The sequence below is a fragment of the Pan troglodytes genome, chromosome 20 (assembly GCF_028858775.2).
Source record: "Pan troglodytes isolate AG18354 chromosome 20, NHGRI_mPanTro3-v2.0_pri, whole genome shotgun sequence".
NCBI classification, from domain to species: domain Eukaryota; kingdom Metazoa; phylum Chordata; class Mammalia; order Primates; family Hominidae; genus Pan; species Pan troglodytes.
Genome location: NC_072418.2, coordinates 13,533,953 through 13,556,072, shown reverse-complemented (window position 1 = coordinate 13,556,072; position 22,120 = coordinate 13,533,953). Strand labels below are relative to the sequence as shown.

General features: G+C 55.3%; 1 protein-coding gene and 1 non-coding gene across 20 annotated transcripts in view; one reads left to right on the top strand and one right to left on the bottom strand.

Moving 5' to 3' along the window:
* Window positions 1-22,120, bottom strand: part of DNM2 (dynamin 2) — a 115,618-nt gene that overhangs the window by 5,539 nt on the left and 87,959 nt on the right. For 11 of the 19 annotated variants that reach the window (XM_016935017.4, XM_016935023.4, XM_054674068.2 and 8 more), the window contains 6 exons: window positions 22,054-22,105; window positions 19,420-19,431; window positions 15,609-15,722; window positions 7,977-8,086; window positions 4,159-4,270; window positions 2,836-3,000 (listed from right to left, as the gene is read on the bottom strand). In XM_016935017.4, the coding sequence (XP_016790506.1) occupies window positions 2,836-3,000; window positions 4,159-4,270; window positions 7,977-8,086; window positions 15,609-15,722; window positions 19,420-19,431; window positions 22,054-22,105 (565 nt within the window). The remainder of the gene's footprint in view (window positions 1-2,835; window positions 3,001-4,158; window positions 4,271-7,976; window positions 8,087-15,608; window positions 15,723-19,419; window positions 19,432-22,053; window positions 22,106-22,120) is intronic. The other 8 variants (XM_063801177.1, XM_063801179.1, XM_063801180.1 and 5 more) reach the window with 1 other exon arrangement.
* On the top strand, window positions 10,474-10,543 carry MIR199A-1 (microRNA mir-199a-1). Its single transcript, NR_035704.1, has one exon. It is a non-coding gene; the product is annotated as a microRNA mir-199a-1 (primary transcript).

The window sequence follows — 22,120 nt, the reverse complement described above, 5'->3', positions numbered from 1 at the left end:
TGTCCTTTCTGGAACCTCCTACTGGATACAGAAGTTTTTCAGTTACTTTTTTTTTTCTTTTTTTTTGAGACAGAGTCTCCCTCTGTCACCAGGCTGGAGTACAGTGGCATGATCTCTGCTCATTGCAAACTCCACCTCCTAGGTTCAACTGATTCTCCTGCCTCAGCCTCCAGAGTAGCTGGGACTACAGACGCGTGCCACCACGCCCAGCTAATTTTTGTATTTTTAGTAGAGGGGGGTTTCAGCATGTTGGCCAGGATGGTCTCAGTCTCTTGACCTCGTGATCTGCCCGCCTCAGCCTCCCAAAGTGCTGGGATTACAGGCGTGAGCCACCACACCTGGCCATCACAACTTTTTTTGTTTTTTAGATAGGGTCTCACTCCTATCACTCAGGCTGGAATGCAGTGGAGCGATCTTTGCTCACTGCAGCCTCGATCTCCTGGGCTCAAGTGATCTTCCTGCCTCAGCTTCCCGAGTAGCTGGGCCGACAGATTTATTATTTTCTTAAATAATAAAATATTTTTATTTTATAAGAGTCTATTAAAAATGGATAATTATTTCCCATCTTTGGCTGCTATAAAACATCATGGAAAACAATAAGCATGTATAAGCTCACTTTGCACGTGGGCAATTGTCTCTCTTAGAGAAGTTCCTAAAAGTAAACTTGCAGGGTCAAAGGATATATGCATTTTAAATTTCATAGCAGAAGAACCGTATATGTCTCCGATCCTATCGGTATATAAGGAAACATACCAGGACACCACGAAACTGTGAACACTGATCACTACTGAGAATGGGAGCAACAGGGTGGGAGGGCATGGCACGTGGGAGGTGTGTGTGTGTTTTAAATAGAGATGGGGTCTCACTATGTTGTCCAGGCTTGAACTCCTGGGATCGAGTGATCCTCCTGCCAAGCCTCCCAAAGTGCTGGGAGTACAGATGTGAGCCACCATGCCCAGCCACACCCCGTGTGGGAGTTTTACTTAGATCCGCAGGTTTCTGTGGTTGACATTCATATACAAAACCCAAGACACTTTTTTTTTGAAAGAGGTTCCTGCTCCATCACCCAGGCTGGAGAGCAGTGGTGTGATCATGGCTCACTGCAGCCTCAACCTCCTGGGCTCAAGTGATGCTCTTACCTCGGTCTTCTGAGTAGCTGGGACTACAGGCATTTGCCACCATGCCCAGCTAATTTTTAAATTTTTTGTAGAGACTGGGGTATGGCTATGTTGCCCAGGCTGGTCTTCAACTCCTGGGCTCAAGTGATCCTCCCTCCTCAGCCTCCCAAAGTGCTGGGATTACAGGCATGAGCCACTGCTCTGGCCCCAAAGCTGGTTTATAAAGCTTCCTGAGTGGCTAGTGCCATGCCAAAGGCCTGATACACAAGTGCCCTGAGCCCTCTAGCAGCCTGAGCTGGAGATACTATCAGTACAGCTGCATTTCACTGAAGAGAAGCCCAGAGCCCTGAGAGTCTCCAGGGAACCCGGGGCCGGGCAGGTGACGCCCATGAGGAAGAGGCTGGGCCCCAGATCATTAGGACACAGCGGCTGCCCAACACAACCCAAGGGTATGGTTGCAACCAGGGTAAACGTGGGTTTGAATCCCACTTCCCACTTTCCTAAGGAACTTGGGGCAGGTTACTTGATCTCTCTGGCCTTGTTTTCTGTCTGTGAAATGGGGAAGATGGCCGTTCTCCCTCCTGCAGTTATTCTGATGCCAGCCTAAGTTAATTCAGAGAAGGCGCACACCTGCAGTGTTCACTCCAGTTAGTGGACTTGATGGGACTATGGACCCAGTGTGGCTCGGAAACCCTAGGGTTTCCCAAAGAGGATGGCCGTGCAGATTCTGGTGTTCAAAGGGTGGTGATTCATTCAAATTTGTTGTTGCTGTTGTTGGACACAAGGTCTTGCTCTGTCGCCCAGGCTGGAGTGCAGTGGCATGATCATAGCTCACTGCAGCCTCAACCTCCTGGGCTCAAGTGATCCTCCTGCCTCAGCCTCCCAAACTGCTAAGACTACAAACAGGTATGGCCTAGGGTGCCTGGCCTCCTTCTCTTTTTTTTTTTTTTTGAGATGGAGTCTTGCTCTGTCAACCAGGCTGGAGTGCAGTGGCACGATCTTGGCTCACTGCCATCTCCATCTCCCAGGTTCAAGTAATTGTCCTGCCTCAGCTTCCCGGGTAGCTGGATTACAGGCGCCCGCCACCATGCCCGGCTACTTTTTGTATTTTTTTTTCTCTCTCTCTCTCTTTTCTTGAGACGGAGTCTCACTCTGTTGCCCAGGCTGGAGTGCAGTGGTGCACTCTAGGCTTACCACAACCTCTGCCTCTTGGGTTCAAGCGATTCCCCTGCCTCAGCCTCCTGAGTAGCAGGGATTACAGGCGTGAGCTACCGTGCCCGGCTAATTTTTGTATTTTTAATAGAGATGGGGTTTCACCATGTTGGTCAGTCTAGTCTCGAACTCCTTAGCTCGTGATCCACCCGCCTCGGCCTCGCAAAGTGCTGGGATTACAGGTGTGAGCCACCGCGCCCAGCCTAATTTTTGTATTTTTAGTAGAGATGGGGTTTCACCATGTTGGTCAGTCTAGTCTCGAACTCCTTAGCTCGTGATCCGCCCGCCTCCACCTCGCAAAGTGCTGGGATTACAGGTGTGAGCCACCGCGCCCAGCCTAATTTTTGTATTTTTAGTAGAGACGGGGTTTCACCGTTTTGGCCAGGCTGGTCTTGAACTCCCGACCTCAAGTGATCCGCCCGCCTTGGCCTCCCAAAGTGCTGAGATTACAGGCGTGAGCCACCGCACCCGGCTACCTCCTTCTCATTTTTAGTTCTCCACTCACATTGTTGATCATGAGGTGCATGATGGTCTTTGGCATGAGGTCGCGGATGGACTTGTTGATGATGGCCACATATGAGTCCACCAGGTTGCGAATGGTCTCCACCTGCCGCTCCAGTTGGGGGTCCATGGAGAAGGTGTTCTCCTGGGCCCCATCCTCGTTTTCTGCCTGCAAGCGGGAGGGGAGGTGCTGAGGGGTGACTGTGGCCTGGGCCAAGTCCTGGTTCTCTGGAAACCATCTGCCCTATTGTCCCACCAATAACTGACCTCAGGCTGGCCCCTGACAGCCCCACTGGCACCAGATAGGCCTGCTTGCCCTAGGCCAGAGCTGCCCAAACAATGGGGTGACCCTGGCTGATGCTGGGGTGGATCCCCTCACCTGGGCATTGGAACGTTGTTTTTTTGTTTTGTTTTGTTTTGACACAGTCTTGCTATGTCACCCAGGCTGCAGTGCAGTGGCACAAACACAGTTCACCACAGCCTCAACCTCCCAGGGAGAGCTCAAGTGATCCTCCCACCTCAGCGCCCTGGAGTAGATGGGATTACAGGGGTGTGCCACCATGCCTGGGTATGTTTGTATTTTTTGGAGAGAAGGGTTTTGCAACATTGCCCAGGCTGTTTTCGAACTCCTGGGCCCAAAGGATCTGCCCACATCGCCTCCCAAAGTGTTGGGATTGCAGGTGTAAGCCACCACACTCAACCTTGGGACATTTTATTTTATTTTTGAGATGGAGTCTTGCTCTGTCGCCCAGGCTGGAGTGCAATGGCGTGATCTCAGCTCACTGCAACCTCTACCTCCCGGGTTTAAGCGATCTCCTGCCTAAGCCTCCTGAGTAACTGGGATTACAGGCACGTACCACCATGCCTGGCTAATTTTTGTAGTTTTAGTAGAGACGGGGTTTCACCATGTTGGCCAGGCTGGTTTCGAACCCCTGAGCTCAAATGATCTGCCCGCCTCAGCCTCCCAAAGTGCTGGGATTACAGGGGCGAACCACCCACCGTGCCCGGCAAGACATTTTAATATTGGGGCCAAGGGTGGCCATGTTCACTCTACCTCAGGATGGAAGGGGAAAAGAGAGGAGAACAAAGCAAGTGGGACCCCATCCCCTGTGTGCCCCGGTCACTGGCTTCCGTGAGGGAACTTTCTGGGCCCTGATGACAAAGTACCCCCAATTTCTCCTTTGCTTGCTCAAGTGGGCATCTGCTACATGATTTCAGAGACTCCTGGCTAACATGGCCTGAAAATGACCTGTCCTGGGGAAAGCCAGCCCCGCTTCCTCTCCCAGGTGGGGGCTGCTGGGCCTGGCTGCGCAGGACGGCTCCTCACCTGGTCCTTCTCGGGGTAGACGCCAGCTCGGAGGAACGAGGCCTTCCAGCTGTCCACGTCCTCCTGGGAGTCACAGGCCAGCTCGATCTGCCGCAGGTCCTTGTAGACGTTTCTGCGGCGGGGAGGGAGGGGCGCAAGCTTGACCCTGCCATGGGTCTGGCAGACTGCCGAGAGGAATGGGCTCTAGGGGTCTTTCTGACGGATCAGGAACCCAAACCCAACCCAGGCTTCACCTGGTCATGCTGAGGGGTCACTGTGAGTGACGCCTACACAGAAGAGCGCTGTGCACAAGCTCGGCAAGTGTCTGAGTTTCTTTGTTTCTGTTGGATCAGCTGACTCTTCTCTTTTCCTGGGCCCCCAGAGGTGGGCATGTGACCCTCGACACCAACTGTGGCTGAGAAGCTCCCACTGGGGCATTTTCAGGAAAGCCCAGAGCAGCACTGTCCACCAGAACTTTATTATTATTATTATTATTACTTTATTATTATTTTTTTTTGAGACGGAGTTTCGCTTTTGTTGTCCAGGCTGGAGTGCAATGGCGCAATCTCGGCTCACCGCAACCTCCACCTTTCGGGTTCAAGCGATTCTCCTGCCTCAGCCTCCCGAGTAGCTGGGATTACAGGCATGCGCCACCACACCTGGCTAATTTTAGTATTTTTAGTAGAGATGGGGTTTCTCCATGTTGGTCAGGCTGGTCTCGAACTCCTGACCTCAGCTGATCCGCCCACCTCGGCTTCCCGAAGTTCTGGGATTACAGGTGTGAGCCACTGTGCCCGAATGTGTTTTGTTTTGTTTTTGAGACAGAGTCTTGCTCTGTCGCCCAGGCTGGAGTGCAGTGGCGCGATCTTGGCTCACTGCAAGCTCCGCCTCCCGGGTTCACACCATTCTCCTGCCTCAGCCTCCCGAGTAGCTGGGACTACAGGCGCCTGCCACCACCCCAGCTAATTTTTTGCATTTTTAGTAGAGACGGGGTTTCACCGTGTTCGCCAGGATGATCTCGATCTTCTGACCTCGTGACCTACCTGCCTCGGCCTCCCAAAGTGCTGGGATTACAGGCGTGAGCCACCGTGCCCAGCCTGTGTGTTTTTTATAAAAAAAATTTTGGCTGGGCACAGTGGCTCACGCCTGTAATCCCAACACTTTGGGAAGCCGAGGCAGGAGGATCAACTGAGGTCAGGAGTTTGAGACCAGCCTGGCCAACATGGTGAAACCCCGTCAATACTAAAATACAAAAAATTAGCTGGGAGTGGTACTGCATGCCTGTAATCCCAGCTACTCGGGAGGCTGAGGCAGGAGAATCGCTTAAACCTGGGAGGTGGAGGTTGCAGTGAGCCAAGATTGTGCCACTGTCTCCAGCCTGGGCGACAGAGTGAGACTATGTACCAAAACAAAACAAAAAAATTTTTGTAAAGTTTAGGCATGGTGGCTCACACCTGTAATTCCTGCACTTTGGGAGGCTGAGACAGGGTGATTGCTTGAGCTCAGGAGTTGGAGACCAGCCTGAGCAACACAGCAACACCCCCATCTCTACAGAAAATACAAAAATTAGCTGGGCGTGGTGGTGTGCGCCTGTAGTCTCAGCTACTCGGGAGGCCGAGGCGGGAGGATCACTTGAGCATGGGAGGTGGAGGCTACAATGAGCTGAGATCATGCCACTGCACTCCAGCCTGGGTGGGTGACAGAGGAAGACTCCGTCTCAAAAAAAAAAAAAAAAAAGAAAAAGAAAAAAGAACCAGGGTCTCAAAGCTGGGAGATAAATGGAATGGATGCTAAACAGTGCTTGCAGATGGTGGTCTACAGGCCAGGCCCCGTGCCACATGCCACGCACATTTTCCTGTCCCACATCCAGGTGTGGTTAAGACAGCCAAGCTGCCCACAAAGCCTTTAAGTGAGACTTGGGTTTGTGGTCAGCAAGTGGCTGCCCCGAACGACCTCTGGATGAGGTTGTGTGGGGAGAGGCATGCCCTTGTAGCTCCTCCTCTCCTCCTTCCTGCTGCTGCCTGGGACATCATCACAATGGCTGGAGTCTGGGCAGCCATTTTGGACAAAGAAGTAGAAGTCGGGGTTTTGGGCCAGGTGCAGTAGCTCACACCTGTAATCCCAGCACTTTGGGAGGCTGAGGTGGGTGGATCACCTGAGGTTGGGAGTTCGAGCCCAGCCTGACCAATATGGAGAAACCCCGTCTCTACTAAAAATAAAAAATTAGCCAGGCGTGGTGGTGCATGCCTGTAATTCCAGCTACTTGGGAGGCTGAGGCAGGAGAATCGCTTGAACCCAGGAGGCAGAGGTTGCGGTGAGCTGAGATCGCACCATTGCACTCTAGCCTGGGCAACAACAGCAGAACTCCGTTTAAAAAAAAAAAAAAAGTCAGGATTTCATGGCAGGCCTGTCCCACCGCAGAGCTCGGCTTCTGCATATCAGGTGGAATCCTGAGGAACATGCAGGGCCCGGACCCTGATGCCTGTGGAGCTGCTCCACTTTGCCCGGGATACTAAAGTCTGGACTTAATTTACACAAAAAACTATCAACCATCTTATCTTGTTTTTGCAGCTACTACTCTGGGTTTCCTGAACCTGCTCTTAAAAGATATATCAGGTAATATTGTCACCCTCCCTGTACAGGAGGCACACGGCTCAGGGACCTGGGGCAGCTGCCAGGTGTCATATGGCCAGGGGCAAGCCTAGAAGAGCTATGAAGGTTTTCACGGCCAGCTGGTGGACAAATGGGTCTCGAGCTTTAGGCCAGCCAGAGCAAAGCAGGAGGGAACCAGGAGACTCAGCTGGAGTTGGTGGGTGTAGCCAAGCAGTAGGCAAGGAGGTTCTGGGGCCAGCAGGGAGGACGTCAGTGCCTGCCTACGGGTCTCAGGGTACCACCGGGCCTTCACTGACAGCTAATCCCTGACTCAGGTGGGCCCTGCTTCCTGGATGAGCGTGATTGTGTGAGCATGGGAAGAGCCCTCCTGCCAGCTGGGTTTCTTCCTGAGAGCAGTGTCTCTGCTAAAGTCTCCAGCTACTGCCTCATGGGACAGATGTACTGTGAGCTTCCTGGGGCCTCCCATTCTCCAGCTTCACTCTCCTGGGAGCTCATCTGGTTTCGTTCCTTGAAATACCATCCACGCAATGGTGACTGCCCAGTTCACGTCCCAGACTGGAGCTCGTTCCTGGACATCACACTCCTCGATCTACCCAGGTGCCTCCCTGATGCACCCTCTCCCTTGGCATGGCCTAAATGGAGCTCCTGGCTGTCTCCAGGCCTACCTGCCGCTGCCTTCCCCACCTCGGCCAATGGCAGCAGCTGGGCAGTGCAGGAGCTCAGGCCCAGGTACTCAGGGTCACCATTGGTGCCTTTCTCTCTCATATCCATGCCCACCAGGGCTCCGCCTGACTCTTCTACCCAGAATCTGCACCCTACTTCCCTATGGGGTCTGGCCCCATCATCGCCCACTTGGACAAGGCAGCGGCCTTTGCCCTCGTCCCCCGTCTCTCACCCTCTCATACTGTTTCCCTCTCAGCCACCAGAGGGCTCCTGCAAGCACCTGAGCCAGGTCCTGGTCACCCTGTGCTCAGAACTCTCTGTGGCTCCCACTGACTCGGAGCCTGCCTTCATCCTCATCTCTGCCCAGAGAGGTCATCTCTGACCCAGCACGGGAAGCATCCCTGGCATTTGCTATTTCTCACGTGACTCCCCTTTCTAAAAGCTGGGTCCCAAGGGCAGGGACTGCTGACAGCCAGGTGCTCAGTGCTCAGTGAAGGTTGTGGAGTGTGAATGAGGCCATTGGTCTTCACCCCGAGCCATCCCCAGGCCCCTGGGCCCCTCACCTCTGCTCCGTGTTGAAGATGGCGAAGACGTGCTTGTTGGACATGAAGCCCTTCTCCACATCACGGATCTTGAGGTTGTCCAGAGGCAGCATGTACTTCTTCTCTTTCTCCTGAGGGTGGAGGGAAAAGAGTCACCCTGAGCTGTCCACGTGACAACTCAGGATGCCCCAGGCCAGAGCGTGCAGCATGCGCCACCACCAGCCCCGGGGGCTTCTCAATGCTGGTCGCTGCTGTATATGAGCCCATCTGCCGGCCCTTCCCCGTCCGTCACTCTGTCCCAGCCACGCTGCCCTCCATGATGCTCCCTGAGTATCCCACCTGGGTTCCTACCGCAGGGCCTTTGGACGACCGGGCTACTGCCTGATCCTGACACTTGCATGGCTCCCTCCTGCCCTAACTCTACCCGCACCCTCCCCACCTCCATCCTCCTTTTCCCTCACACAACACGTCACGTATCCTGCGTTTGTTGACCTAGGTGCCTGACTGCCTGTGCTTATTGACCTAGGTGGCTGACTGCCACTGGACTGACTCAAGTTTCTCCAGGGCAGGGACTCCTGTTGAGTTCACTGCTGACATGTGGCTGACAGCACGCACAACACAACTGCCCCTCGCCTTGCACGAAGTGAATGGAACTTTTATCTGGGCTCCATCTTTGAAACGAGCCTAGGAGTTACCTCTGTGATGCCATTTTACAGAGGGGAAGACTGAGGCAGAGAGGAGCAGGGCTGGGATTTCAACCTTGGCCGCTTTAGGACATCTTGGGGCTGGATAGGTCCTGGGCCAGGTGCTGCAGAAGCCTTACTCCCTTTATTATTATCATTATCATTATTTTAATAGAGATGGGGTCTCGCTATGTTGCCCAGGCTGGTCTTAAACTCCTGGGTTCAAGCAAGCCTCCCAGAGTGCTGGGATTACAGGTGTGCACCACCGCACCTGCCCTATCACTTGCTTTCTAAGGTTGGCCCTGTTCAGGAAGCACCAAGTGCCAGCCACGGCTGTCCAGACTGCTAGGGAGGCAGCTCAGAGGTGGGCCCCTCGGCCAGGGGCAAGGGGCTGGCGAGTCACGGAGCTGGGGGTGGCACCCTGGAGTCCCACGCTTACCCAGTGACGTGTGTGCCCACCCGCCACAGCAGCAGCTCTTGGGGACCCATGCCATGCACTGCTTGGTCTCAGTTCACGGATCCCTCCTAGCTCAGAGAGGGAAGCTGGCTGCCGAAGGCCACACGGCAGGCAGCGCAAGCCACAGCAGGACTTCAGAGGCCAGGTCTCTGTGACCCAAAGCCCAGTCCTCCCTACAGTGCCCCTGGCCCTTCTCCCTGGGCCGTCTCTGGAAACTCCTCTCATGTCCCCTCACTGCGCTGCCCCAGCACAAAGCCTAACCTGGCTGCCGCCTCCAAGTTCAGGAGCAGCCACAGTGACTGTGGAGAAGGCAGCGGGGGCTCCCTGGCAAACGGGGGCCGGCTGGGAGTGTCAGGACTTTGCAAGGGGAGCCAGGATGAAGCAGTGGGCTTGGCACATGGGCTCAGCCTCAGGGCGTTAGGAGCTCAGCATGGTTGAGGTGATGCCAGCCCTGCCCTTTCCTGGCCGTGTGCCCTCGGGCAAGCCACTTCCCCGCCACCTCCCATTTCATCTCAGTTTCCTCATCTATCCAAGGAGGATGGAGGAGCTTGGTGCCCACTGCAGAGCTGGTGCCCATGAGCACCTGGGATTTTCTTTGGTTGCTCTTGTGAGCGGCTCCAGGATTAGCCTGCCAGGCTCTAGGCAAAGAAGTAGGGCAGAGCATAGGAAGAGGGGCCCGGTGGCCATGGAGGGAGGGATGCCGCTGTGGACCCAAGGGAGGGAAGGTGATGAAGAAAGCCTGCACCCGTCATCCCAGGCAAGGCTGGGTAACACAGGGCCTGGGTCCCTCCCACCTTTCGGGGAAGAGTTTTGGGGGCTTTAGAAGGGGCTAGGGGAGGGGGCTCTGCAGAAGCCCTGCCCCTGGCTCGGACGTTTGCCCAAGGGCCTTTGCTGCCCTGACCCTATCGTGTCATGCGGCCGGAAGCTTCCAGCCAGCAGGGCCAAGTAACTGAGTCACAGGCCATTCCGGCTAATGCCACATCTGGAACTCTTTACAGTGTGATTCCACCGAGAAATCAGTGGCCGCCTTCCTGGTGCTGCCGGCACGCGCACACACACACACACACACACACACACACGTGTGCGCCCCTCCTCCCCACCCCCGACCCCCAAAGAGTCAGACATTCTCCTGAGCCCAGAAGCCACGATCCCAAACCCTGCCTCCTGCTCCGCCTCCCCCACTCTTTAGGATTTCCTGAAAACCCAGAACTTTCTCCAGATGCGAGCCGGCCCCAGCCTTGCCACGTCAGAAGGGACAGAGCGGATCGTCTCGGGAAGAGTGGTGGTTTCCTTGGCTGCTCAGAGGTGCTGAGGCACGGCCTGGCCTGGTGGCCCCAGCGTCTGCCTGGGGGGTTCTGCGGGATGGATAGCCGGCCCCGCCAACCCAGTGTTCAGACTACCTGTTCAGGAGGCTCTCAATGTGTACAGTAGTCTGCACATTGGTTAGGCTGGGCTTGGGTGAGCGGCTCGTCGAGACAGGCCCCCCAAACTCGCCGGCAGGTGAGTGTCATTTTCCACCACCCCGTTTCCCACTGTGGCAGAGCCTCGCATAGAAGATTCAAGGGCCTGGGTGGGAGAAGAGGCACTGGGGAAAGGCAGAGGGAGCCCCGAGGCCGGCAGAGGGAGCCCCGAGGCCGGCCGAGGGGTTGGAGGCCCTGGCCCTATCAGTCTGCCATCCCCACCCCATGGCTGTAAATGTCTTGTTTATTTTTTAAATAAAGAGATATTGATGTCTTGTGTCTCACTGAGGCATCTAAGAGGGTGGCCTCCTCCTCAGGGGTGGCTGCCACGTGTGTGACTCCAAGGGTCCCTGCTGGGATCCTAACTTGGGTGGTGGCGGGGGTCAGGTTCCATGGCTGCCCCCTCCTAACTGGAGCCTGCTTGGTGTCTGGGGCTCACACAGGGCCCCTTTCACAGCTCGGCTGTTTCTCATTACGGCCGGCGCCCGGCCCTTCTCCCACTGCTGCTCCAGACTCCAGTGTGGGGCTCCACGGGAGGGTCGGGGGCTCTGGCTTTCAACTCTCAGATGAGGAAAACACGAAGGGCCCCTCACGTGAAGGAAGAGGAGATCTGAAAACTAGACTTGCAATGCTGCCAGGCAGAGAGCCACCAGGCTGAGGTTCAGGCCCAGAGGCTCCTCCAAGGCTCGCTGCCCCAGGCCTGGCATTCCCACCCAGGGGACCCTGGAAGGTCCCCACAGCCCTGAACTGAAAGGCAGGGCACCAGCTGTCAGCCGGCCTGACAGCCCACACACCACAGCGCAGGCTGGTTTCTCACTGCAAGGCGGAAAGAGGGGAGAAAAAGAGAAAGGGCACCCTACCCCACCCCAGCCATTTTGAGGAGCCATCCGATCTGGACACGTGAGTTCCTAGAGGCGCCTGAGGCGGGGAGAAGGCTGCGGACCACGCCTGGCTCCACACTCCTCCCACATCCCAACCTCATGAGGTTCGCTGGATCTGAGGTTCTGGAAGGTTCCACAGGGACCCCAGAAATGCTTGTATGGTGGCTCAGCAGACTCCACCACCCTGGGTTTAGAAACAGCGCCCCAGAGTCCCGCAGAGGCCTCAGGGCTCCTGAGGTTTCAGGAACATTCCAGAGATGAGCGTCTGGCCTCATGTGGAGCAGGATGATCCTTTCACCCCCAATGTCCTCAGTCAAGGGGACATCAGGCCTGGGCTGCAGCGGAGGTGTTCGGATGTCGGGCTGGGGTGTCCCTCAGGTCAGGGAGCATGGGCCCGCAGACGTGCACTGGGGAAGCCTCCACCCCAGGGAGACCCTCCCCCGCTCCATGATGTGGGGCAAGTCACCGCTCAGAGCCTTAGATGGGGGTGACACAGAGCCACCCGAATAGCAAGCGTGAGGGTTTCCTCACGGGGAGTAGGGTTCTCCTCAGGTGTGGCCTCAGTGGGCTCTCTTAGCCAATGAGCCCAGCACAGAGCAGGGGTCCATAGACAAGAGGCCCACCTCTCTTTGCTTCTCCCTGGGGCCAGCTGGGGCCCCCCAGCCTGCCTTCTATCTAAGTCTGGGACTTCCAAGCCCAGTCCTGCCTGTCCTGGGGCTGGGTTGGGTGCCAGCAAGTCCCCAGTGGGGGGCACTCCCACAGAGCATTCCCCCAAACCCAAGGGGAAGAGAGCCAGGCAGGGCGGCTCCAGGGGCCTCAGGCAACCCCAGCCTCTCCACTGAGGTTGCCTGGACTGAGTTGGTGGCTGTGCCATCCCAGGGACCATGGGGACTGGCCAGCTGGCCCTGCACCTGACACAGCCTCCAGCTCCTCCTCTGTGCACTGGGGGTAGGTGGGTAGGTTCCCTCCTACAGAGAGGAGCTGGGAGGACTTGATGCTGGTAGTTACCAGGACAAAACCTGGGACACATGCAGTGAGCCAGGCACATTCCTGGGCTCAAGTACCAGAATTCCCCCACTGGTTCCCGCAGTCTAGAGGGGACAGGCCACAGTCCTGACTTTATAGGTGGGGAGACGAGACACGAAGGGTTGACACCACCCAACCAATATCCTGGTGACTTCCGGGTGTCAAGCCCCAGCTGTCACGCTCAGAAACAACCAATATCCACTTCCTTCTTAGAAAGTGCTAGAACTGTTAGCTGGACTCACAGTTCCCACACACAGAGGTCCTTCTTTCCCTTCTTGGGCTGCTAGAGGCTACATGGTGATGGGTATGGGGCAGCCATTTTAAACTATGAAGGGAGCCCTGTGTTAAGGTGGCAACAGGAGAGGCGGAGCCAGGCCCTGGACAGCCTTGCAGCACAGGGTCACCAAGCTCACTGAGACGTGAGCAAGAAACAGACTTCATCTCTTTAAGAGCCTTCATTTTGGGCCTCTGTTACAGATGCAAATCCATTGCCCACATAACACAGCCATGGCTCACAGGACAGCCTGCAGTCTTCTCCCAGAGCAACCAGGACAATGAGAAAAACACAGCTCTCTTTGCCAGGGACTCTTGAAAGCCAACCTGGACCGCATCAGAGTAGCAACAAGCTATCACACAGAAGTGGTTTCCCTTCCAGGCCACTAAGCCATGGTTACGTCAAGAGAATTAAGCAAGAAACGGGTTGATCAGGGCCACAGAAAAGAATGAGATCCTGTCATTTGCAGCAACATGAATGGAACTGGAGGTCATTATGTTAAGTGAAATAAGCCAGGCACAAAAAGACAGATCTTGCATGTTGTCACTCATACGTGGGAGCTAAAAAAAAAAGGTAGAAGAGCGGATCTCACAGAGGTGGAGAGTAGAAGGATAAATACTACAGGCTGGGAAAGGTGGGGACAAGTAGGGGGTAAAGAGAAGTGGGGTTAATGGGTACAAACATACAGTTAGAGAAAAGGCATTAACTTCTATTGTTCAACAGAAGAGTAGGGTGACTGCAGTTAAGACTATAGTTAACAACAATTGTCTGGTGTTTTTTTTTCTTTGAGACACACTTTCACTCTTGTTGCCCAGGCTGGAGTGCAATGGCGCAATTTCGGCTCACCGCAACCTCTGCTTCCCAGGTTCAAGCGATTCTCCCACCTCAGCCTCCTGAGTAGCTGGGATTACAGGTATGCGCCACCACGCCAGACTAATTTTGTATTTTTAGTAGAGACGGGGTTTCTCCATGTTGGTCAGGCTGGTCTCGAACTCCCGACCTCAGGTGATCTGTCTGCCTTGGCCTCCCAAAGTGCTGGGATTAATGGCGTGAGCCACTGCGCCCATCCTGTTTTTATTTTTGAGAGGGAGTCTCTCACTCTGTCACCCAGGCTGGAGTTCAGTGGCACGATCTCGGCTCCCTGCAACCTCCACCTCCACCTCCCAGGTTCCGGTGATTCTCCTGCCTCAGCCTCCCAAGTAGCCAGGATTACAAGCGTGCGCCACCACACCTGGCTAATTTTTGCATTTTTAGTAGAGAAGGGGCTTCACCATTTGGCCAGGCTGGTCTTGAACACCTGACCCCAGGTGATCCACCCACCTCAGCCTCCCAGAGTGCTAAGATTACAGGCATGAGCCACTGTGCCCAGCCAACAATGCAACAATGTATTGTCTATTTCTTCTTCTTCTTCTTCTTTTTTTTTCTTTTGAGACAGTGTCTTGCTCTGTGGCCCAGGCTGGAGTGCAGTGGTGTGATCATAGCTCACCACAGCCTCCATCTCCTGGGCTCAAGTGACCCTCCCACCTCAGCCTCCCGAGTAGCTGGGACTACAGGTATGCGCCACCATGCCCAGCTAATTTTTTTGGGGTTTTAATAGACACAGGGTAATGCTATGTTGCTCAAACTGGTCTTGAACGCCTGAACTCAGGCCATCCTCCCACCTCAGCCTCCCAAAGTGCTGGGATTATAGGCCTGAGGCACCGTGCCCAGCCTTGTGTATTTCAAAGTAGTCAGAAGAGAGGACCTGAACTGTTCTGAACACAGGAAAATGAGGAATACCAAAGTGACAGACACCACAAACACCCTGCCGTGATCATTACATACTCTGTACATCTAATAAAACATCACAGGGACCCCATAAATATGTCAAACATTATGTATCTTTTTCTACATAGGACCATCAGGAGGGATGCTGGGTCAGCATGGAGAGCAGAGGCCGGTTGGCAGTATCCTTGCTCAAGGCCTGCCCCCTCACTCGCAGTGAACGAGTCCCTCCCATGACTCAGCACTCAACACCGCTCCCTGCAGTCATCACCCAGGGGCCTCTCCACTTCCTTCCCATAATGACGAGCATGTGGGGATCGTTCTGCACACTGTGGCCAAGCACCGCACAGTGGGCAGGGACCATCCTAGACCACTTCGCAGATAGAAAAACTGAGGCCCAGAGAGGCAAAGGGCCTGACTGAGATGTAAGTGATGGAACCCCGGCGCCCCTGGAGGCTGGCTGCATGCCTGAGCCCCTGACCCTTGGGCATGGCCCCTTCTCTTGAGCACGGGGCAGTCACAGTGGCACTGGAGGTCAGGGCCTGTTTCTAGCCTGCTAGTGACTCCATCACCCTCCATCTCCCTTTTGCACTCTAGGAGCTGGCCCCATGGGGGCCAGGTACAATGTAAGCCTTTTGGCACATGGTGGCTGCTCTCCAGCCCTGGGTTACGGTTGTTTTTTGTTTGTTTGTTTGTTTTGAGATGGAGTCTCGCTCTCTCGCCCAGGCTGGAGTGCAGTGGCACAATCTCGGCTCACTGCAACCTCCGCCTCCCGGGTTCAAACGATTCTCCTGCCTCAGCCTCCTGAGTAGCTGGGATTACAGGTGCGTGCCACCACTCCTGGCTAATTTTTGCAATTTTAGTAGAGACGGGGTTTCATCATGTTGGCCAGGCTGGTCTCAAACTCCCGACCTCGTGATCCACCTGCCTCGGCCTCCCAAAGTGCTGGGATTACAGGCGGGAGCCACCGTGCCCGGCGAGTTACAGTCCTAATGGTGACTCAGGGCAGAGTGGCGCAGTGACTGAGTTCTGCCCAGAGGGAGCGCCCACCCGCTCTTCCCCGGCTGCCCCACCTACCCCAGCAGCCCTGCTCCCGCCTGCCACTCACCTCCTCATCCTTGTACCAGGACAGCGACTCGGCAGTCAGCACAAACCAGTACTCCTTGGAGCCGCCTTTCATCAGGCTGATGTTGTTGATGGTCAGCCAGCCCCTGCGGATCACCTGGGGGAAAGCGCGCAGCTTAGCAGGGAACCTCGCTCCGTGCCCCAGCCATCCCCCAGCGCAGCAGCCTTGCCCACAGCTCAGTGGGAAGCCGGGGACCGCGATAGAGACACCTCCAGCCCCAAAGCCCAGGAAACCCAGTTCCACCCTGTCCCAAGCATTTCCAGCAGGAAACCAACATGAGGTGCCACCTGGGCAGGTGGGCGGACAGACAGACTCACTGGGCCAGGGGCTGATGGGGTATAGAGTCACAGAGGCCTGATGGAAAGGGGCCCATGGGAGGAGTCCCTGGGGCTTGTGTGTGGGGCTGTGGCACATGAAATGTGACATCTGAGGAACTGCACTTGTTTGCGTGAGATAAGGTTCCAAGGGTAGCATCCACACAGAGGGCTAGGGTCAAAGGTGTGAGCCCAGGGGCCCTCCCCAAGGACACTGAAGGAGCGCGGCTCATGTCCCAAGCTGGCTGCAAGCCTGGTGGTCATCCTTTTGACTGACACATCAGGGTTTCAGGCTGGGAGACCCCATGGATGGGGATTGTGTGGCTGTAGCTGTCATCTGCGTGGGGGTCAGAACCCAGGCCTGCGCAGGGACTCACCTGACAGCTAACGGCAGGCAGCCTGGGGGTTGTGCTCCCATGCTCCCTGGCCGCTGGAGGCATGTGTGGGCAGAGCCCCCCACCCCACTCAGGACGAGGGCCCTGGGAGCTGCAGGAAGCACACGGAGGCACGCACAGGGCGGCCTGGGACCCAGGCACTGACAGACTTGGCCAAGCTACAAAGGGTGGGCTGAGCATGTCCACGGACAGCTGTGAAGGGCTGGCCTGCATCCCCCAGTGCAGGGCATGGCAGGGCACGGCACAGCAGGAGCGCCAGAGATGGGGCCTCCAGGAATCCCTCTGGGGCCCAGATGCTGTCCTAGTCAGGGGCGGTCCTCTGGAGGGGCTTCATCCGGACTACCCCGACCCACCCCGGGCCTGACATTCTGAACCAGGGCCACCAGCCCACAGCTCCAGCGGCTCCTTGGTGGCTGGATGTGAGTGCTAAGCCCCAGGTGGCCATGAAGACGGAGGTGGCTAAAGAGTACCCAGGGACCCCGGGACCATGCAGAAGTCACTGCCCAGGCTGGGGACAGCATGAGATGCCACCGGGCGCCCCTTGTTAAGGCCAAGGGTACAGACTTATCCCTCCCTGGGATGAGCAGACAGGACTCTCACAGTTGTTTGGAGCAGGCAGTGACCCCTGGCATCTGGCCATTCACGGGCTGCCTGGTGGTGGGTGAGGGGGCTGAGGCCAGCAGCCCCTGTGAGGTCACAGCATCCCCTCTGGGAACGCAGTGACGAGCTCTTCCTGGTCCGTCCAGGACGTCCTGGTGTTAGCACCAAAGGCCTGGCATTCTGGGAATGCCTCCATTCACCCAGGGGGAGCGGGGTGGGGGCACTGCCTTGTCTCAGCCCAGAGCTGGGCACAGAACGAGTGCTTAGTAGACCCTGGTTCCATGACTGAATGACAACCAGGTGAGGGAAAACAGGGAGACAGGCTGTCGGTGCTCCCCCAGAGAAATGTGAGGCCTCCATACTCCTAGGCCTGGCCCGGTTTCCAAGGAGAGGGATGTGCCTGCACACCCCTCGGTGGCCTGGCTGTCCTGCCTCCAGCCGGGGTTAGTGTTGGTCAGAGCTGGAGCACAGGGCCCACGCTACACTTTGGGGTGCATGGCCACAGGGCCAGAGCACTGATCGGGGCCATGCTAGGGATGGCACACCAAGCCTTGGGGCAGGACGTCTGGCAGAAGCCCTGAGGTGCCCTTCTCCACACGGGTTCAGAGACAAAATCCCACCCTAGGGAGCTGCAAGCTGTGGGTGGCAAACAAAGGCCCTGTTAGCCATCCACCACTTGCGAGCCAGAGAAAGGGAGCAGCCAGGCCTCAGCAGAAAGTCAGGTTTGCATCCAAGGGACACATCCCAATGGGACTGGGCTTAGAAGGAAGTAGGGGTGGGAGAGACAGAAGAGGCGGCAGGCCGTTGCGGGCTAGGGTGCACAGTGACAGGCAGGCAGGCACATGGGGCGGTATGGATGGCAGGGCAGGCAGGGGGCGGCAAAGCAGGGATCCTCTGGCAGGCTGCTCCAGTCTCTTTCCTGGGTGAGGGTCCTGGCCTGAGTCTCCCGGGTAGAGATGGGAACCACAGATGGGAGACCCAGAGGCCACGGCCACGCTCATGACAGGGCTGGGCTATGTGGCCTCTGGTAGGAAAAGAGGAACCCCTAAACCTCTTGGGGTACAAGGGAGAAGCAGGTTCCTGGTCTTGGCCTGGCAAATTCAAGGGGACTGGGGGGAACACATGAGGAACCTGAAAACCACAAGCCCGAGGCCAACTAATTCCTCCCATCACTGCCCCCACCCATGGCCCTATCTGCACACCCAGGCCCTGGGAGCAGCGAGGCCCTGGCATAGGATCGGCTCAGCTACAAGAAAGACCCTGGGATTGCCAGAAGATCCCCGCCAGAGGGCAGTGGCAGGGATGACCAGCGCCTTGGTGGCTGGCAGTGGGAGAATGTCCAGCCAAAGGGAGCCCCTGCTAGGACTGGAGGCCCAGGCTGTGCTGTCCAAGTGTAAGAGCCGGGCTGAGGCCAGCTGCCTAGAGGTGAGCTCCTTGAGCTGGGTTCAGTTCTCAGCTATGAGTAGCAGGCTGCTTCCCGCTGGGCTGGGCTGGACTGGGCCTCACGCCCATCTCACGCCCATCTCACGCCCCACACTGGGCCCCAGCTGAGGGTTCTGCACAAAGGAAGGAGGTGTTACCCACAGCAGGGATGGACAGCAAATATGATTCATCTCGGGAGCCATGTCAATCGACTGGTACAAGATACCTGAAGCACTGTGGTGAGAATTCTGGGCGTGGCAGGAAACGGTGCTAGGATCAATTAGTGTTGCCTGTCACAGGCAAAGGATAGGAGAAAGGGTAAGTGGAACAGAAGAGCCTCATCAATTTATCTGGAGGACAAGAGGCAGCATCTAGGAAAGAGGCTCCTGATTGACTAGTCATGCCTGCCATGCATAGAGAAGAGGGTATCATATAGGAAAAAAAACAATACCTTAATCACTTAGCCACATCTGCTATAGAACAGGAGTGCTGGCAAGCTTATTTGGAAAGAATGCCAGGATTGCTTAGCAATGTCTGCCATGGGCGTGTGCTAGAGGAGCGGCACAAGGCAAAGAATGCTAGATCAACTAGCCATGTCTGCCATGGGCACAAGAGGGCAAGATTTCTGCCATGTGGAAAAATATGCTCTGATCCATGAGTGACATCTGCATAGGAGATAGAAGGAGGAGGGGCAGTGCCAAGAATGAATTCTGGTCTGGCTTAAGCGAGATCTTCCACAGCCAGGGATGTGAGGGGAGGCAGGGGCAGTGTGTAAGTATTTGCCATCCCTGACCTACAGGAAACCAGGAAAACCTGCCAGGAACTGGCTGCAGAAGTGCGCCTTCAAGGGTGGCGGTCCAGTTAGTGCCTGTGTGAGTCGACTTATACCCAGGGCAACGTGCAGTCCAGCGCCGGCTGCGGCATGGGGTTTCCAGGTTAGCTCGATTTTTAGTATTTTTGTTATTTGGAGGGGATGGGGAACAGGGAATATTAAGGGGTGGGCGGGGTCTCCATCACCACTAGATTCTCTAATGTTTGCTACCACACTAAGCATGTACTTACCAGGATCTCCCCCTTTGAATATGCAAAGTTAGGGTTGTGGGTAAATCAGGGAAGAGCAGGCAAAGGAAAAGAGATGGAAGGGACGTGAAGGGGACAAAGAAAAAGCAGGAAAAGCACAAAAACAGGAGAAGAGAAGAGCAGGGGAAAAAACAGCAAAAGAAAAAAAATTACATGCTATTAATCATATTCATGGTGTTAATATTTAATTCATTATCATCTCAAGAAACAAAAAAGCAACAACATATGTATTACCTACGGCAAGCGCAAAAATAAATCATGCAATGGTTACGTTCTTCCTTCCAGTAGGCTCTATGATCGTGCAAGGTACATGGTGGAGTCCCCGCCCCCACCCCTGCCCAATGGGGAGAAGGGAGGGACATAGGCAGAAATTTTGCGAAGATTATGGGTTTCCTTTTCTTTTTTTTTTTTTTTTGATATGGAGTCTCGCTCAGCCGCCCAGGCCAGAGTGCAGTGGTGCGATCTTGGCTCACCACAACCACCATCTCCTGGGTTCAAGTGATTCTCCTGTCTCAACCTCCCGAGTAGGTGGAATTATAGGCACCCGCCATCATGCCAGGCTAATTTTTTGTATTTTAGTAGAGACGGGGTTTCACCATGTTGGCCAGGCTGTTCTCTAACTCTTGACCTCAGGTGATCCGCCCGCCTCGGCCTCCCAAAGTGCTAGGACTACAGGCGTGAGCCACCGTGCCCGTCCAGGTTTTCTTAAAAATTAATAATAAAGGCCGGCACGGTGGCTCAAGCCTATAATCCCAGCACTTTGTCCGGGCGAGGCGGGTGGATCACCTGGGGTCAGGAGTTCGAGACCAGCCTGGCCAACATGGTGAAACCCTGTCTCTACTAAAAATACAGAAATTAGTCAGGGGTGGTGGCAGGCTCCTGTAATCGTCGCTACTCAGAAGGCTGAGGCAGGAGAATCACATGAAGCTAGGAGGCGGAGGTTGCGGTGAGCTGAGGCCGCGCCACTGCACTCCAGCCTTGGTGGCAGAGTGAGACTCTGTCTCAAAAAAAAAAAAAAAAAAAGGCTGGACGTGATGGCTCACGCTTGTAATTCCAGCACTTTGGGAGGCCGAGGCGGGTGGATCACCAGGTCAGGAGTTTGAGACCAGCCTGGCCAAGATGGTGAAACCCCCTCTCTACTAAAAATACAAAAAAATTAGCTGGGCGTGCTGGCGGTCGCCTGTAATCCCAGCTACTCAGGAGGCTGAGGCAGAGAATTGCTTGAACCCGGGAGGTGGAGGTTGCAGTGAGCTGAGATCGTGCCACTGCACTCCAGCTGGGACACAGAGCAAGACTCCATCTCAAGAAAAAAAATAAAAATAAATTAGCCTGGTGTCGTGGTGAGCACCTGTAATCCCAGCTACTGAGGAGGCTGAACCAGGAGAATCGCTTGAACCTGGGAGGCAGAGGTTGCAGTGAGCCAAGACTGCGCCACTGCACTGCAGCCCAGGTGACAATGTGAGACTCCATGTCAAAATAATAATAATAGTAATAATAATAATAATAAGGTACTGAAGGCAGGCATTGATACAGCCGTTCATATTTCACAAGGCCTCTAGCTGGGTTAAGATGTCAAGGTACAACCCTTTGTGGCTCAGGGCTTCTCCAGGTGTGGGGCTTCAACTATCCCAAGCTCCCCCGAGCTGCTAGTGACAATGTAGTTTCCAGCGGCTCTCACCTAGGGGCTCCCAATCCCTGGGGCTGTGTTGGAAAACTCAAAGAGGTCACAGACCCCCGCTCAAGGGAAAAATTCTTATTTATATCTTTATTATTATTATTATTTTTGGAGACAGAGTCTGGCCCTGTCACCCAGACTGGAGTGCGGTGGTGCAATCTTGGCTCACTGCAACCTCCACGTCCAAGGTTCAAGCAATCCTCCTGCCTCAGCCTCCTGAGTAGCTGGGATTACAGGCGTGTGCCACCACGCCTGGCTAATTTTTTGTATTTTTAGTAGAGATGGGGTTTTTGCCATGTTAGCCAGGCTGGTCTCAAACTCCTGAGCTCAGGCAATCTGCCCGCCTCAGCCTCCTAACGTGCTAGAATTACAGGTGTGAGCCATCGTGCCCAGCCTATTATTAATTTTTAAGATGAGGTCTCATTGTATTGCCCCGGATGGTCATGAACTGCTGGGCTCAAGTGACCCTCCCACCTTGGCCTCCTAAGTAGCTGCGGTGATAGGCATGAGCCACCACTCCCAGGTAATTTTTTAATATTATTATTTGTAGAGACAGGGTCTTTCTATGTTGCCCAGGCTGGTCTCAAACTCTTAGCTTCAAGTGATCCTCCCACCTCGGCCTCCCAAAATGCTGGGATTACAGGTGTGAGCTACTGTGCCCAGCCAAGAGTCAAGTTCTAACCCTGGCCTTGGATGGCACATAGGGCCTTCTGTGTGGGTAAAATGTGCCCACTAGGCCCTGCCAGAGTGTTGGCTCTCAGACCATCTCCCAGAATTATCAATTCCTAAGTGGCCTCTAGAGGCCGAGAGAGCAGATGGCCTGGTACTGAGGCTGTGGGGTGGGGCTTTACACAGGCCGAGCTCCATCACGGGGGCTTAGCTGTCACTTAGCGTCCTCCCGCCCCCAGGGTAGAGCGGCAGACTGCAGAGGGGTGTGCTACCTGATTGGGGATGGCTCTCTTCTTGTTCAGCTGCGTGCTCCTCTGCTGGGCACTGAAACCAAAGAAC